General features: G+C 56.7%; 1 protein-coding gene across 1 annotated transcript; it reads left to right on the top strand.

Annotated features, from left to right (window-relative positions):
• Positions 1-2,160: 2,160 nt before the first annotated feature.
• ARMH1 (armadillo like helical domain containing 1) lies at positions 2,161-11,013 on the top strand (the record flags this gene model as incomplete). The annotated part of the gene is given in 11 exon segments (XM_082313404.1): positions 2,161-2,746; positions 3,124-3,192; positions 3,721-3,887; positions 4,720-4,916; positions 5,077-5,161; positions 7,440-7,562; positions 8,009-8,081; positions 9,040-9,169; positions 10,032-10,109; positions 10,874-10,963; positions 10,966-11,013. Coding segments are annotated over 11 exon segments (1,266 nt in total). The 5' UTR covers positions 2,161-2,540.
• Positions 11,014-11,285: the final 272 nt, after the last annotated feature.

Here is an 11,285-nt window from a genome sequence, read left to right as displayed (position 1 = left end):
CAGCCTGCTTTTTGATTTCAATCTGATGATTTGGCAGCACTCTGGATGTAAAGAACTGCTGAATTGCCAGAGCCAGTTCCTAAATCACTTGTGTCTTCCTTGGCAGGAAAAAAAACACTGCCCTGACCCAGTCTTGTTTTGATTATTAGGTCCAACGGGCTGGGGTGGCAGCCCAGCACTGTTGAGAGCAGAGTTTGAAGCCAACAAACAGGAGTTATGTGCTGATGCTAGCACTGACAAACGACTCAGGCAAGTCATTTAACTTCCCTGTGTCTGTATGTTCCCTTATGTAAAATGGTCATAATAAAAATATTCATGTACATTTTCAGGGTACTTTGCAGTGTCGGCTTAAAGACTATGTCAGCAGATGCTGTTATGATAGCAGCCAGGGACAGATACCGCTGTATCCCCAGAAGCCTCATGTGATCATTGTTTCAAACTCTTCTTTTTTTTGCCATTGATTCATAGACAAGCCCTTTGTGTCACTAAAACCCTCACGTCCAGAGGCTGGTGCTGGTATTTCTGAATAGTGGGGGGTTACTGCAGCTTTGTAATAAAAATAGGATAGCATTACACCACCAGCATCTTAAACATAAATATAGAAACGTTAATTTAGAATCAATTTTGGGATGTTTCAGACTGTAAAGTTCTTTTAACTAGATCTCTGTTGAGGACAGAGGAGCACTTTATGGGACTGTAAATTTCATGCAAACAGTCTCTGTGAAATACAGATTCCCCCTACACACTAGCTGTTCTCTCAATATCAATCATATGCCTTGCAAGTAACGTTTCACAAATATTCTGTAAATCACAGGAAAATGCCCGCAATAATGTGAAATATGACTTTCACTTGACTGTTTCACCAGAGGCCCCTAACAGGCCATTCTCCTGTCAGCACTAACATTTGTTATGGCTAATAACATTTTCAATCACAACTATTTTGGGAAAATGGATTTATTTTAAACCTGCTTTCCTGCAAAGGAGATCCTGAAAACGCCCTGCCAAGGACACAGACTCCTTACAGAGCACAGACCGTTAATTCCCAAATGAAATTTCATCTCATCCTAATTCTCAAATGTTATTTCTTAGCCAGCTTTTTGAAGACACTGTTTGTTTGTTTGCGGGCACTGAGGTACATGTTCACCTCTTGGTCATTGTTTTCAGTTCGGTTCAGATAATAGCAACAGACAGTTACTTTTGAGCAGGTATCTTGGGGATATTCTGGAACTGATTTGGAATATCGCTCCAGATTCTAGGAGAAAAGGTTGAAGAATTTTGTAGATAGGAAATTGGTAATCTTGGCGACTTGTGTTACACTGAAAGAAGCTTCTTATTCTGAAAGCCAAAGATTTTGTGTCATTTTAACTTTTTTTCTCTTAAAACACGCTTTAAATAAAGCCTAAAATGGTGCTTTGCTTATGTAGGAAGCCCAAGAACTGTATTAGACAAGGTGTGAATTCCTTTCTTATCCGCAGGCATGTTGATACAGCTTGGTGGAGGACAACGCACTTGTGTTAATGCAGCTGCCTGTGACCTTCTCCGTCTTTCTGCATCTGTGTATGTACACAGACGCTGATGTTTAACTGCGAGGCTCCTTGAGATGTGTCTTAAAGCCAAACGCATACATGCCAGTGGAATTCTCACCTACCAGAATGAACGGAGAGCTTAATCCTCTGACGTTTCATCCCCCTAAGTGCACCTTCACATTTGTCCAGCTGGAACAGGGGATATCATACCGAGCCAAAAGTGTGCCAAAGAAATTCGGCAAAATACGGATTGCTTTATTTAACACCTATGTGAAGGGATGGAAGGAAGTGCAGGCAAGGGATGTTTCTGGAGCTTCTGTCTTCTTGCCTAGAGTTCCTATCGTTTCAGGTTTTCTTGGATTGTTTAAGAATGTGCCATAGAAATAAGAAAAAAACAGAGCAAATGTCTGTCGTGCCAAAGGGTCCCAAAGCGCTCTCCCACAGCCAAGGCCAAGCATATCTTCCTGGAGTGGATGTGGGCCCAGTCCAAATGACTGTCGCTCCAGCAGTGAGTGAGGGCATGCTGCGCTGCTGTGCTAACAGGCATTTACAGCCCCCTTGACCCTGTCACTCCCCATAAATCCATACCTATTTGTGCTCTCATTTCACCCTATTTATTCTCTGGCAGGTCAGATATGAGATGCAGTGTTCATATCATGAGGCTAGCGAGAAACCAAGGCTGGGGTAATGGGTAACATCAAAATGACTTTATTAACAGAGCAGAGAAGAGAGCTCCTGTGGTGAAGCCACCTGCCCTGGAAAATAATCTCAAGTCTGTCGCAGATTCATTGTGCAGCTTCAGACGTACCGGGAACTCTCCTTTTGCCTCAGTTTTCCTATCTATGAAATGAGTATAAAGGAAAATGAGATTAAATTAATGGCTAGTAAGTGCTTTAAGATTATTTGCCAGAGATTTTAAATGTGATTCTGGTGGTAATTCCTTGGTACAGATTTTTTCTATCTTCAAAGCCCTTTCTTAACTCCTTTCTCACTTTTCCCTAGGCAGAAGAGATCATGACTTCTGTCAAAGAGCAGGAAGCCACCAGGAAGCTCATGGTTTTCTTGCAGGAATGGGATAGCGCCCACAGAGTCGCTCGAAGCCGCATCCTGGACAACTTCATTAAAGGCAATGACGGCAAGACAGAACCAGAGCTAGAGCTGGAGTTCTCCCAGGGAGCCAGCTTGTTCCTGGCTCGCCTAGCAGCGTGGCTCAGGATGACGTATCTCTTTGCCTGGAGAGCTGGAGGTGGCGTGCGGTAGTGGGGTGGAGAGGAAGGGAAAGTTCTCTACCAAAAATTCATTTAAAGAATAAGCTTCTGTATGGAGACATCCGTATCCAGCAGTGTTCTGCAGGGTTAAAAAGAACCTGGATATCTAAAGATGGAACTGAAGGGAAAGTCACGTAAGCAGTCTCTCAGGGACCTAGAATTAGTGTTTTTTCTCATATTGGGATGAGCGTGCTGCCTCTGCACGCCTGTGAGAGGAAGGTCCATGCTCTCTGGCAGAGAGAGTACCCGTGTCAGACCTCCACATTGCCAAAGGCTGTCTGGGGGACACCGCGTCGGTCTGTAAACCTCTCCTTAGCCTTGTCAAACAGCTACATGTACAGCACGTGCCTCAACAAGCTGCTCAAGTCCATTGGCATCTTCTTATCTGCTGCAAGCGGGTGAGTATAGAATGTCACTGTGTGAGAGGTGCCCTGGGGAAAGCACACGAGGGTGAGTAGATAAAGAAAATAACAAGTCCTTGGCAGTCTTTTTGGAGGGCTGTGTGAGCATTTCAGGCAAGGCAGGCCCCAGCAAGGCTTGTGGTAGGAATTTCAAATGCTCTCAAAACCAAATCCACTGCTTCTGCGTGTCTCCAGAGCCACCGGGTCACTGACACGATGTGGAAGGAGTGTGGTGGGAGTCTGAGGGCGGAGACGGGGCTTTCTGCGCCTGCGGTTCAATATCTGAAATGAGCACAGGGTAAAACGGGAGCTGGTGACTGCTGACCCGCTGGCAGCAAGGCGTGCTGCTGGTGGCCACCTGCCCCTGCGGCCCAGGCTGAGCCTCCTTGTGTTCGCTGCCCGGGCAGCGGGCACCTGCTGCAGCGAGGCAGGAGGTGATGCTTCCCAGGGGCACGGCGTGCTGACAGAGGAAGATGGGCTCCAAGGCAGGTGACGCTTTTGGCTTTGTTCCCCCTATCCTTGCAGACGCAGATACCTTATTGAATTTCTGGAGATCGGAGGCGTCTTGATTCTCCTGGAAATACTAGGGCTGAACCACCTGAAAGAAGAGGAAAAAAGGGAGTCTGTAAAGCTGCTGCAGCTCATCGCAGACGCTGGCAGGAAGTATAAGGAGCTCATTTGTGAAAGCTACGGTAGGCGGCGTGTCCATCCGTGCTTTTTCCTAATTCAGGCGAGGATGTTCTCCCTGACCCCTGGCCCCCGGGGCCGCTCGCAGCGCTGAGCCGCTCCCTTCCCTCCACCTCCGGACGGCAGATTGCCGCAGCGTTTCTCTGGCTGGAAGGAGTTCAGAGTCTCGGCTATTGTTGAGCGGTTGCATTTCATCCCCTCTCTCAGTTTTTAATGAGCTCGCTTTCTTTACAGTCATTTCTTTTGATGCGATATTGCTGTCCTGCTGCTTGCAACTGCTCCAGTTAAACCACGAAAGAGTTTCCATTCTTACCTGCAGCGTTCTGTACCTGCTGCAAACTTTCGCAGACTTCCCCTTGGGGGTGGGAGGGTTTTGCACCTTGTATCTTTTGAAAGAGCACGACAACATTTTTTTTCCCTGTTTTTTCTCCTGGGCAGGGGAAGCCAAACCCCGTTAGTTGTTCTGTAGTTGGGATTACGTTGTCGGAGGCCATGGGGTGATACCTGCTGTCACAGCTTCCTCCAAGGGAGACAAAGCGGCAGGATCAGCCGAGGGATCCTTAGCAGCACTGTTGGCATCCCAGTGCTGCATTCTCTGCTTGGGTAAACGCCCGCAGAAAGGCCTTGGCCACCTCCTGCAGCTGAGAATTTTGCCGACTGGTTTTCTAGTTGGTGGTGTGGCTCCTGACAAGGACAAAGAACTTTTTGCCTGGCTTCTGTTCTTTGAACTGTGCCGCAAGTGGGCCGCGGCGCTGGCTTCTCTCGGGGTGTCAGTGAAGCAGCTGAGATGGGTGACCTCATCCAGACGCACGACTTAGCACCTCTTTCTCTGCGCAGGGGTGCAATCCCTCGCCGAATTCTTGGCCGCTTGCAGCTCAGCAGAGGCTCAAGAAGACGCGCAGGCGCTGATGGGCTCTTTGGGCCGCGGCAATCCCAAGTACCAGAACCAAGTCTACAAGGGCCTCCTTGCCCTGCTGCCCTGCGCCTCCCCCCGCGCGCAGCAGCTGGCTCTGCAGACCCTGCGGGGGGTGCAGGTGGGTAGCAGGCCCGGCTGGGGGCAAAGGGCGGCGTGAGCACCCAGGTCTGTCCTTCCCACGCCGGCAGGAGCTGGGCCAGCCGCCTTGGCGCTGGGAAGCAGGCGGCCTGGAGTGCTGCGGGAAGGCCGCCCCGGTCACCCTGCCCTTTTCCCCCCAGGAGACGGTGGGAGAGGCGCCCTGCGTCCTCGTGGAGCCGGTGCTGGGCGCGCTGTGCTCGGCGCACCCGGAGGTCCAGTACGAAGGTAGGACCCGTCCTGCCACCCTGGGCGCTGGCCGAGGGGGCCCGGGGGCGGCCGGGGCTTGGGACAGCCGCCGCCCAGCCTGGGCGAGCGGGGCGGGGGCGCGGGGAAGGGCGCCGGGGCCGAGGGGCCGCCGGGGCGCCACATTAGCATGCGGCTCATTAGCATTCGTCTCATTTGCATACCCAGGGTGCACCGCGGGAGGCGGCGCGGCCCCGGTAGCGCTGTCGGCCGCCGCCGCTCCCGCGGGGCCGCTGGGGCCCGGCCGCGGGCCCTGCCCCTCTGCGCCGCCGGGGAGGCCGGGCCGGGCCGGGGCGGCCGGGGGGCGGCGGCTGTCGCCGTGTCCTGCGGAGCGACAGCCGGCGGTGGGTGCGTGCGCGGGGAGGGCCGCAGGCATACTCTGGTTTCTCTTCAGATCGTATAAATCTTTCGCCTTTTACTAAAGATTTCCGTGGAGAGGAACAGGCACGAGTGTCGAGCAATTTTTTGAGGCTCCATTTCGGTGGAGCTGCCCCTTTTCTGGTGAAAAGCAGAGTGATGCGTTACACCCCGCCCTGCGAGGTGAGCGCGGCGGGTGCCTCGCGGTCAGCGATGCGTTGTGGGGACGCCGCGGCCGGCTCGGCTGCCGCGGCCCTGACCCTGCTGCGGCGGCCGCCCCCTCGCCCCTGTCCGGTCACACGGCGGGCGGGTGGGGGGCTCGGGCGGCCCCCTCTCCCGGCCGGGGCCCTGCAGGGGCCGCTGCCCGCTGCCCGCCGGCGGCTCGGGCTCCGGGAGAAGCGCTTAGCTGGGACCTGCCCCGCCGCCCTGCTCCCGCCCCGCCCGGGCCGCCGCTCCGGCGCCGCGGGGCTCCTGGGCGGGCCCAGCCGTTACCGCTCGGGGCTCGGCGCCGCGCTCCCGCCCCGCTCCGGTCCGGAATCGGCGGTGGGGGCGCACGGCAGCCGCTCCCGGAGCCGATCCTCCGCCTCTGCGCGGCGCTGCCCGCGGGGACGACGTGCCCGGGGCCGCCCCTGTCCCCGCCCCGCCCCGCTCCGCCGCCCCGCTCCGCTCCGCTCCGCCGCCCCGGACGCCCCGGCCCCGAGCGGCCCCGCCCAGCGCTGCCTCCCGCGTTGCGGCGGCGCCGGGGGCGGGGCGGGCCGCTCGTTAGCATGTCGCTGATTAGCATGCCCAGGGTGCAGTGCGGGGCCGCGCCGCGCCGGGCCGGCCGCCCGCCTGCCCTCCGAGCCGGCCGGGCCGGGCTCGGCCGCGCCGGGGCTGTCGGTGGCAGCGGCGAGCCGGTGTCGGGCCGGGGGGGGGGGGGCGGGGCGGGAAGGAAGGGTCGCCGTATCCTGCGGGGCAGCAGCCGGGAGTGGGTTTGTGGGCGGGGGGAAGTTGCGACATACTCTGGTTTCTCTTCAGATCGTATAAATCTTTCGCCTTTTACTAAAGATTTCCGTGGAGAGGAACAGGCACGAGTGTCGAGCAATTTTTTGAGGCTCCATTTCGGTGGAGCTGCTCATTTTCCTGGTCAAAAACAGAGATGGGGTCTCGTACAGCCGTAGCTCTGCGGCACGGCCGTCCGTGCGGTTTACTGCGCCGTGGAGAAACACGGCCACACGCGATCGCGCTCGGCTGGGGCTGGGGGCGAAGGGAGGCGGGGGCGGCCGGCAGCCGCCGTGGGCCCGCACCGCCGCCGCAGCGCCGCCCCGGCCGCTCCGCGCCGCCCCCGCCCGGCGGAGCCGCCGCCCCCGAGCCCGCGCCTGGGCGCCGCCCGCCGCTCTGCATACCCAGGGGGCAGCGCGGCAGCCGCCGCTCCCTGCCCGCCGCCGCCCGCCGCCGCGCCCGCTCCCGTCGCCGCTCCGAGCCGCCGGGGCCTGCGCGGCTGCTGCGGCTGCGGCGGGGCCGGGCCGGGGCCCGCGGGGCCGGGAGCGGGCGGGCGTCCGTCGCCCTGAGTTGTGGGGCGCGGGGCAGGCGGGCGGTGCGGCGGGGGCGTGGGGGGGGTCATGCTCCGGTTTCTCTTCAGATCGTATAAATCTTTCGCCTTTTACTAAAGATTTCCGTGGAGAGGAACAAGTACGAATGTTGAACTAATTTTTCGAGGCTCCATTTCGGTGGAGCTGCCCTTTTAGTGGTTAAAAACAGAGTGAGATCCTTGGTGATGGTTGTACGGGTTACAGCTGTTAGGGGTTCGAGGTGAGATGTTGGGGTGGCTGCTGCCCGCAGAGCTCCTGCCGTGACGAGCAGATCCCGATCCGTGCTTCCACCCCCTCTGCTCACAGGGTCTCCCTTCTCCCCGCCCCCCCAGCCACCCAGCTGCTGAAGGCCCTCCTGGCCCACGGCGTGCGGCCGGCCCTGCTGCAGGCGCTGGTCGCGTTACTGACGCCCCCCGGGAAGAAAGCGTTTACGTTCCGTGACGAGACCGCCAAAGGTAAAAGAGCTGCCCGAGACCTCCGAGCACACAGCGGGCCATGGCCTGACAGGGCGACCAGGGGGTGTTCTCCCAAGGTCCCTCATCTCCTTCTGCAGGGCTCTGCCGTCGCCCCTTGAGGCGAGGGGCGCAGCAGCAAGGGCTGCCCAGGTCAAGGCAGCGCTTGCCTGCAGCACCGGTGCTAGCGTACGGGCCCCCAGAGACCCGCTGAGGTCTGCTGGGCGAGGATGATGAAGAGTTCCCGCTCTCTGAGCTGAGGGCATCATGCCCACAGATCCTTGGGGGTACTACGCGTGATACGTAGCCACAGGGTTTCCCTAAGGCGCGTTTCCTGAAAAACTACATCCTCCTTTCATGCTAGCACTGTAATTCCACCTCCCCTCCTTTCTAACACCTTAGAAGTGTTTCAAAGCATCGTTCTCACCTTCCTAATGTTCCTTATGCAGACCCAACCGCACTTTCCCCGAGGGAGCCCGTGACGGTGTATGTTCAACAGGCAGCTGCCGCAAAAGTCATTGGGTAAGAAACTCCGGAGCAAAACCCAGAGCAGCATAAAAGGGACCTTAGAGAAGTGGCTTCCTTCGGGGAGGGAAGGACCAGGACGTGTTCCTCCCAGGGAGCATTCACCTCTGGCGCTGCTCTCTGGCTGAGAACCCCAGCTCTGCCAAGTCTCCGGTGCTAGGCTGTTCGGAGATGGGGTGCGTTCAGGAACGGGGCAGAGCTGCCGCCTGCAGGTAGCGGTGCTCAGCCCCGCCTGCTGCTGGCACCGGAGGCGTGGAGTCCCATCCGCTCCGGCCCTGTCTGCTGTCACAGTGTCCCCTTTATGGCTGGGCTGGAAGCAACGTGCGTGCCCTGCCGCAGCACAGGGCTGAAGGGTGCTGTGTTGCTCACGGCCACTGCATTCTCCCCATAGCTGGGAGCCACAGTGAGCAGGGAAACACCCTTATTTAACATCAGCCACCCAATGGAAGAATCTGGTGCCTATGATTGACTGCAGAATCCTTAAGGAAATTTGTGCTAAAATTGGTTCATTCAGTATGAATTTCCTGCAGTGTCCACAAGATAGTGCTATCAGAACACTTTTCCTGCAAAAGCCGATGACAGAAAACCCTTGGTGGGTAGGGAGACATACAGGAGCGTCTTCCAGGGAGGTGCTCACGGAGGTAATGGTGGTGGTGGCCGAGTCCTGGGTTCTTTATGGTCACACAAGAAACTTGCTAGATTGTAATACACACCAGGATGCTCCTGCCAGTCATTAAACAATTGGTTCTCAGTAAGCCCAGATGTTAAAGGATTGCTAATCCATGCACAGCCAAACATTTCTTGTTTATTTTGGGACTCTCCTGTCCGTTGGCGCTGCTGGGCAGGGTAGGAACACACCAGTTTCCATTGGGGTCACGCCAAGAGGCCCAGACTCGCTTTGTTGTGTGCTGCTTCCCCCACGCGGGGTCGGGGCTGATGGCCTGTCTCCTTGCAGCATATTAGCCAAGGAGTCCGCCGAAGTGGCCGAAGAGCTGGTCCAGCTCAACGCGGTACGTGGCCTGATGGTTGCTGTGGGGAACCTGGACCACGTGGCCAGCCAGCGACATGCCAGCGTCTCCCTGGAGGTGAGCGTGGCGGTACGCGGCGGTGGACATCGTAGCACGGGGGCTGCTCCCGGAGTGCCTGAGCAGAAACGCTCCCTACACCTCGGGGGGTTTATTTGCCCAAGCACGGCAGACAGAGTTTACTCACAAAGGCAGAAGTGACACTTCCTTCAGGAAAGAGCCGTATTTCCCCTCCTGCCTGCCTCGCTCCTGCCACCCACCACACGTAGGGTGCTGCGGAGCCAATGGTGGTCCCCACACCTCTGCTCTACCCCCGGGCCTGCTGTGGGTAGCAAGCACAGACAGGGCTAAGGGGCTAACCAAGACAATGTGCCTGGAGCAAGACACTGGCACAGAAGTATAAGCAGGCTATTTTTTCCTGCTGGTGCCGGGTAAAGAGTTTTGGCCTGCCTCAGCACAGCTCTGCCTGTGTAACAGCCGCAGGGAAGGACCATGCTGTCAGTAGATGGGAAGGGCTGAATGAGTGGTGGCCGAGAACCAGGCTGCTCGGGCTGAAAGAGGGTTTACAAACCTACGTGGTGATGCAGAGGGTCGGTGCACCGACGGCACAGCAGGATGAACCCCCTGGCAACCACTGCACTGCAATCACTGAAACACCCTCCCTCCTCTTGTCAGCGAAGGTGGGAACTGGCACTGGGGGAGGGCAGGGGGGAACAAGGTGAGGCTTGAGCAGGGCCCCACAGGTTCCTCTCGGTGTGTTCATGAAGTGCCATCAGCAGCACCGGCGCTACGGGAGGTGGGTCAGGGACTCACTGGCGTGCGACACAGGTTATCTGGAGCTGCCTCGTCCACGCAGCTCTACCCTCTACACACAACGCTCGCATCCCTTCTCCCTACACGCCAACTCTCTGTTCTGTTGCAGTATTTTGTCCACACGTTTCCCTTTGTGGAGGAGTGCGTAAAGAAGGCACTAGGACACACGCTGTTCCAGCGCTTTATGGTAAACATGCCTCCCTTACGGGGTTTATTAGTGGCCCTGCGACCTTGGTCTGGTTTGCAGGGATGTAGGGACTGTCTTATATGAGACATCCAGTCTTGCATAAGAGCCCAGAAATAAAGCAACCCACCCTTTGAGAATTGTTCACCTTCAGTCTTGGTGTTCAGGAAGATAATTGCTCTGACTCAGCCCCGAGACAGAGCAAGGAGGGATCTCAGACTACTGCCACTTCTGTGACAGTGGGAACTCGATGTCAGAAGTGTGAGCTGAAGGGCCATCGAGGCAAGAAGTGACTTGAGCTCCTCCCAGTCAGGTCCCTCCTCACTCTAGCTCGCGGGGTGGATATACAGATTAGTAAGCAGGTGGAACAAACAAGGGGCAACATCTTGTTCCTTGCACCCAGGTCCATCCTTACTCACCCCAAGACACCGCTGGGCAGGGCTGGATAATCCAAGTACAGTAACATCTGAAGTGGAACAGGACTGCCTTGCTTCAGTCCAAACTCAGTAGGGCATAACAGCCCCTTTTACTCTGGATGTGCCACCTTAACGTGATGCAGGGAAGGCCCAGGAACAAGTCAGCTTTGACAGCTCAGAGGCCCTTAGAGCGCTTAGCCCCACACTGCTTCCAGCACCTAAACTCTTGATCACAAAGTGCCCCAGCTGTGGGGGGAGGATCCTGTCAGGGTTGTATTCCTGCTCTAGCTGCTTGTCACTGCTGCTGGCCCAGTCCCATTAAGATCCTCACTCTTTTGCTGCCTTTTCCAGGACAGTCCCGAGACCTGGTACACAAAAATGGATCCAGTCCAAGCTGAAAAACTGGCCTCCAATATGGTAGATGTCCCCAGAGACATGGCGTAAGGATGCAGTCCACAGGTGTGTACAGAGCTGGGGGCACAGACACTTAAATTACACCCTTTACTTTCAGGGGGAAAAGGCAGCTCAGGAAGCAGGAGACCAGGGTGGGGTTCTAGGGCAAAAGGGAGTAAGAGTAGAAGGATGCCTTTGTAATCTGATGTTTGTATAGCTGCATCCTGTGTTGCTGGACCCAGAGCTCACAGGGCTGTTTTGTCCTTTCAGAGACAAACCCTGGAGCGAGCTGAACAAAGAGGAAACAGTGGGCAGCAGCACATGGCTCCCATCTGTCCTCCCCCACCCTGCCCCTCTGCCTCCTCCTTCC

Source organism: Platalea leucorodia, assembly GCF_965183815.1.
Source record: "Platalea leucorodia genome assembly, chromosome: 5".
Taxonomy (NCBI): domain Eukaryota; kingdom Metazoa; phylum Chordata; class Aves; order Pelecaniformes; family Threskiornithidae; genus Platalea; species Platalea leucorodia.
Note: the sequence above shows the minus strand (reverse complement) of the source record. Positions and strands in the feature narration are given on the sequence as shown.